This window comes from Oryzias melastigma, linkage group LG21, assembly GCF_002922805.2.
Source record: "Oryzias melastigma strain HK-1 linkage group LG21, ASM292280v2, whole genome shotgun sequence".
Lineage (NCBI taxonomy): Eukaryota > Metazoa > Chordata > Actinopteri > Beloniformes > Adrianichthyidae > Oryzias > Oryzias melastigma.
Window position 1 is genome coordinate 27,791,830 of NC_050532.1, and position 6,248 is coordinate 27,798,077.

A 6,248-nucleotide genomic window follows, 5' to 3' on the forward strand; every position below is an offset into this window, starting at 1 on the left:
CCCCGATCAGTGCGCAGACTCAGAACATCTTCTCCGTGTCCAGAAATAATGCGCCCGCGGCGTCAAAGTCATCAGAGAGCCTGTGATTACCGCCTCCATCACAGAGGACTGCACCGCAGCATCTCAGCACCAAACCTGATTTAGTTTCACGGAGCTGCTGCTGACTCCAGCTGTGTCATTAGGGCCCGCGCGTGTGCATTTCTGTGCGCAAATGTGAGCAGGGTGCGCCCTGGGAAGGCAGCCCGCGAGCCCAGATTGGTTTACTTTAGCAGACCGCGAGCTCGGGTTTGACTGAGGCACACCCCCTGAATCCTCCCTGTGACACGGAGCCGAGGGCGCGCGCGCGCACCTCTGTTCACAAACCAAAATCTGAGCGCCAAAAACGCACGAGCGCAGCTCTGACTGTCCAGCTGGAGATCAGCTTTTGGTTCAGACTTGGAGTGTGCGTGTGCACGTCAGTGTGCGTGTGAGTGTGCGTCCACCAAGAAGTCACAACATTTTCTTAGGGGCAAAATTTAATTTGTTTAAAAAAAAAGATGACAAGTGTGTGAAAGTTGGCTCCGTTTGTTCCCATGATGCAGCGCGGCTGCGTTTCCAGCTCCAGACTAATAAATCTGTTTGTGCTGAAACGTTTCTTTTTGCTGCTGGAAATAAAAATCAGTTTTCCTCCCGGCAGTGAAAGAAAAAGAAGAAAAAAAAAGTTTAATGGGAATTTGCCTGAAACCAAACCAGGAGAAAGAAAGAGTTTTGGGAGAGGAGAGGGGAGAAAAGAGGAGATCAGGGAGAGGAGAGGAGAGAAAAGAGGAGATCAGGGAGAGGAGAGGAGAGAAAAGAGGAGATCAGGCAGAGGAGAGGGAGAAAAGAGGAGATCAGGGAGAGGAGAGAACGGAGGGAGTCCAGGCTGAGGAGTGAGCAGAGACCAAACTGCTCTTTAATCAGTGAGGGGCTAAATAGAGGCGGGCCGAGCTGCCTACTGTAATCCGATACGCGCTCACGTGTACGGCGCGCACGCGCCCCGAAACAGGGGACGGAGCGAGCAGCGCGGCTCGCTGCCACACAGCCAGAAGAGTCTGGAGAGGAAGGAGCGCCGCGCAGAGCCCGCAGAGAGCGGAGAGACACGCAGCCTGCGGCGCAGCGCGGAGGGCACCGCGCGCGCCTCCTCACACTTTACGCACGTGAAGCGCAGCGCCTCTTTCCAGGAAATCTGAGCGTTTCTGGATGAACCTGCAGCCGGACGGAGAAGTGGAGGAAACGCGCCGCTAGATGAACGCGGTTCCGTCTGGAGGAAGTTAAACTGGAGGTTCTGGAGCGGTTCGGGACGGAATGGACTTAAAGAGTCTAGAAACCAAGAGTGGTTTTGCTGTCCGGCCTGTGATTTTATTTTTTAAGTTCCACATTTAGAGCTTCGCGTGTCACCTGCAGTTCCAGGGTCAGTTCCCACGCGCGTTTCCCCGCAGAGACCCGGCGCGCGCCGACTGTGCGCAAAGCGATGGATCCCGCAGCTTCAGAACTCCGTTTGGAACGAAAATTCCGCTGATTTGGGATTTTATTTTGGAAAACGCAGCTGCTGCTCGCTGACAGAAAAGGGGAAGTTTGTTTCAGAAACAGTTACGCGTTCTTGGAGAGCGCAGCGCGCGGGAAGCGCGGGGCCGACCGCTCCGAGGCTGCGCTCCAAACCCTGGAAACAGGCTGCGGGGCTGACGCGGTCCGCGCGAGTCCGATCCGTTTCCGCGCGAGGGCAGGGAGTGTTTCCACTGCGAGAAGATGGATTTACCCGCGTGGATGTGTGGATGTATTCTGGCGTTTCTGCTGCCTTCAGCGGGAAAAGCGTCCAAAGGAGGTGAGTTACTTTGAAACGAACACAACTCGGTTCTGCTGGAGACGAACCAGAACTTTTGGAAGAACTTGAGAGTTTTGAGCTGAAATCTTCAAACTTTTCCTTTTTGATGGCAGAAATCATATTTAATAAACCTCCACATTTTTTCTTTTCTTTAATATTTCCTCCATCATTGGAAAGTGAACAGACTGACGCGGGAAACTCAAAAACCTCAATTGAAATTTTAAAAGATTTCTTAGAAATTAAACCTCTGCGGGTCTCAAGCGGGAGGTTCCGGACTGGTTCTTCTGGGACCGGTACCGGTTCTGTGGTTGCAGCTCCATCACCATGTCAGCAAATATTTCCCCTGTAATAACAAGAACGCATCACAGGATGCGGAGCAGAGTCGTGCGGGGATCGTCCGCGTGACAGTCACGTTCGTTTCACGCTGTCAGACCTCATCACGGTGTTTTCTTTCCCGCGGGAGTTTCCTCCTGACAGTTTTACTTGATCCGTTCCTGCCGCGCTCACGCGCACGCGCTGATTCCGCCCGGACCACCGTCTCCGGTTCTGTGCGCGTGAGCGCGCCCGCAGGCGTGCGGTTGTTTGCGCTGACAGACGGCCGCCGCGCGCCGCTTCCCTTCAGGTGGATGGTTCTCTGATCACTGCGGTTACGCGCCACAGCAGAGACAACTGTAACTTTACGCGCCAATTACGCAGCGGTGGAGTAAACTCCCGGCGCGCGCGGGAGAGGAGGGGGGCAGCAGGTGAAGAGTTCCTGCTTTTAGGATGAGGACTCTCTTCCAGGCGCGTGCATGAACAGAGGGAGATAAATGAGGGGATTTATTGTTTTCTTCTGCGGATCTCCTGACTCGGATTAGGAGGAGCAGGTGCTGCTTCAGGAGAGCTTGAGGAGGCCTTCTCCTCCTCCTCCTCCTCCTTCTCCTCCTCCTCCTCCTCCTTCTCCTCCTTCTGACTTTAGGAACCGTTTCCACGCATGTTTTACTTTGATCTGAGTACTTCCGGTTGCTTGGGTCATTCTCTGCTGATGTCATCCACGCGGCACGTTCTGACCCCCATGCTGGGATTTTTCTTCATCATTTCTGACCAAACAAGTTTAGATTTATTTTGAATAAGTTCCTCTGCATCATCTGCTGGCGCAGGAGCTCCTCCAGCTCCTCTCAGATCTCCTCTGGGACTCCGAGATCACTCTGAACCTCCTTCCATCCATCCTCCTCTCCGCTGCTGCCTCCGGGGGGAGCAGAGCTCCGCTGAGTGTATGTATAGGGAGCAGCGGGAGTGAACGGATCGGAAGAGTGATTTTTTCTGCTCTCCTCTCTGTTTGAAACTGCTTCTTCATTCCGTTTGATCCCAGCTGCGCCTGGAAGGAGATAAACGGACATAATTGGCCACTCAAGAGCAGCTTTCTGCCTCAGAGTTTCTGCTGAAAGATGCGCGGTGATAACGGGATGCGCGCACGCGCGGGAGTGTCACCAGTTGCTTCAGGAGCATCGTCCTGTTTGTTGCTCTGATCAGCCTGAAGTTTGAGCTGCTCCAGTTCCTTTCTTAGCTTCAGGTTAGGAGAGTCAGAGAAACAAAGATTGATGCGATTTCAGAAAAAAAAAAACTCTCGATCATTTTGTTTCCTTACAAAAAGCTTTTCTTAAAGACGATTCCAGTTCAGCTTCCTTCATCTGATAACAACTTTAATTCCATCCATTCATTTTCAGAACCTGCTAAAGACGGTCTTGGGGTTGCTGGAGCCTATCTCAGCTGTTAAACAGGTCGTCGGTCTGTTGCGGAGCCACACAACCACACAAAGACTCTGTATTTAGAGTTATGGAAAAATATTGTCTCAGAATTCATACATCACTTACACTCGATGACATCATTAATAGTCGCTGGTTAGCTAGCGTTAGCGCTGAGCTTCCAGCACTCAAATACAAATAACAGCAGCGGTTTAATAACTTTAAAAAGTTCATGCTACAACAAAAAGTCATTACTTACATTGAAATGTAAACTTCTCTGGTTCAGAGCGTATCAACATGAAGAAAAGTGCTTCTCCTCCGCGGTACAGCGTGATGCGGATGGGGCGCCCTCTGCTAGTTTAGGCGCCACTTATGCCCCTACAAACGGAGGGGTAGGGAGAAGGGGAGAATTCGGATTTGGCCTAACACCTATAAGGGGAATTTAGCCTCACTTCCACTGAGCGGTTTGTTTTCATGCGTGTAGACCGCTAGCGTGTCATTATAGAGCGACGACTAGCAAAGCAACAACAATGGAGGTCCTCCAGCTCGTCTTTTTCTGTCTTTACTTTTCGTACATCATGTAGAACAGGAACTTAATGTTGTTTAAACAAGATTGCAGAAGAAGTAAAGAGGAAAACGGAATCACTAGCTTAGCGCTATACTGGTGCTTTCTAATGTCGTCTACAACTTCTGCCAATCAGCAGCTGGCAACATCGACTCCGCCCCAAACGTCCCGTTCTATTCTTCTATGGACCTACAGCGGATGGAGGTCCTCAAGAGGAACGGGTCAGAACTTTTATTGGATCCATTTAACAATGGAAACCTTCAAAATAACCGGATAGAACCGGACCGGACCGCTCAGTGGAAATGAGGCGATAGAGACATCAATCAATAGGAGTCGATCAATTATTCCGATGTTTTAACCAGATTGATCTGTCTAAAGTAAACTGATAATCAAACTTATACCGTTCTAAAATCGAGACTTGGTCGGTTTATTTCTCTCTAACCTGAATCTCTGAGTCACACTGCTGGAAGTTTGGGATCAAGACGTCCTGGATCGTTACTGTCCCACTAATCAACCTATGAGGTTTTTGGAAGGTGGAGAAAACCAGCCAGGAGAACATACAAACACCACACAGGGGGGATCCTGCTGGGATTTGAACCTTCCCGTGTGCAGCCTTAACGGCAAAGAAATAGTTCAGAAGTTCAGTGAACTATTCTGCAGAAATCTGAAATTTCCCCAAATCAATTTTCCCTGTTATGAGCTCCAGACAGAAGATCAACCTGATCAGTGAAGAGAGTTTGGGTGGTGGGCGGGTGGAACCAGCTGCAGTGAACCTGCCCAGATCCATCCGTCCCTCTGCTGCGTACACGAGGGATCCGGACTCCGACGGTGATATGAAGCTGAAAGATCAGCAGCACAAACATTCTAAAGTGACTTCCTTCAGGTCAAAATCCCTCCAGTCTGGAAGGAGAACATTAGAAATAAGCTTTCGTTATCCAGACTTTGATGTTTTAAGTCAAAAATGTAAAAAAAAAAAGAGGATCTGGAACTAAAACTACCTAAAGAAAACAAACAAACAAAGCCAGCAAATCAAGACTACCAACCCCAAACTAAAATAACAAAACCCAGCAGTATAAGACTGCCGAGGACGAACCCAACAGCTCCTCAGCCTGCTGCTCCCCTCCTGCCTTTGTGAGGTCTCCTCTGTCTTCAATAACCAGCAGGTGCCAATTAAGGCCCATTGGTCACACCTGCCAGGTGAGAAGGACTGGAGGGAAGAGGTCCAGCAGGAGCAGCAGGACGGAACACCGACTCTCATCGATCTGCTGTAAATCCTCTGCTGCTTTTGCTGCTTCAGTTTGCTTAAAATCTTTTCTGATCCAGATCGATCAGATCAGGATGATGTAGTCTAGTCCTCAGAACATGATGTGGATCTGAACGCTCAGCAGTGACACCAAACCGGTTCTGACTTCATCTCACAAACAGGAAGGAAACCAGAACTCTTGAAGCTAAAAGATGCAAGAATGAAGCAGAAACAAGCGAGAAGCTGCAGAAGGATCATCTCTGATCTGACTAAGATTAAAACATTCTCCTTTAAACTTTACTCAAAGATCTCAGAAATCCCAGGATTGGATCTTCTGATCCACAGTTCATCTGTGTGACTTCTCCATAAATGTATCTGTGAGGCGAGAATCGCTCCATGAACTTCTATTGTTTATCCAGAAAGAAGGTTCTGGAAACATCTGAAACCGTCCAGAATCTTCGTCCGTCTGGACTTCAGATCAGAAGATCATTCATTTATCTTTCATCATGTGAACCAAAGATCAAACGTTTTTGTTTTTCTGTACTGTAAATGTTTGTCGTCAGACTCCAGTTTGATGGAAGTTTTTCTCATGATCTGCAGCGACCTCGTCTTCTTCAGAACCGAACGATGGATGTTCAGACAGATCCAGAAGACATGGAAAACATGGAAATGATTTACTAATGCTAATTTATGTCTTTGTTTGTTTGTTTATCCTGATGTTGACCTCTCCGTTAGACTCCCAGACTTTTAACCATCAAAACTCTTCATTTACTGTAATTTTCTGGAGTATAAGTTGCTGTTTTTTACACAGTTTATCCAGTTTACATACTTGTACTCAGGAGGGACTTGTTTGTGATTATTTTTTTTTTAAACAAT

At 48.8% G+C, this 6,248-nt stretch overlaps 1 protein-coding gene across 3 annotated transcripts in view; it reads left to right on the forward strand.

Annotated features, from left to right (window-relative positions):
* The first annotated feature begins 348 nt into the window (after positions 1–348).
* Positions 349–6,248, forward strand: part of LOC112155447 (neuropilin-2) — an 84,301-nt gene continuing 78,401 nt past the window's right edge. The window contains exon 1 of one of the 3 annotated variants that reach the window (XM_036209609.1): positions 349–1,840. In XM_036209609.1, coding sequence (XP_036065502.1) covers positions 1,765–1,840 — 76 coding nt within the window. In that variant the 5' untranslated portion in view covers positions 349–1,764. The remainder of the gene's footprint in view (positions 1,841–6,248) is intronic. The other 2 variants (XM_036209610.1, XM_024287068.2) reach the window with 2 other exon arrangements.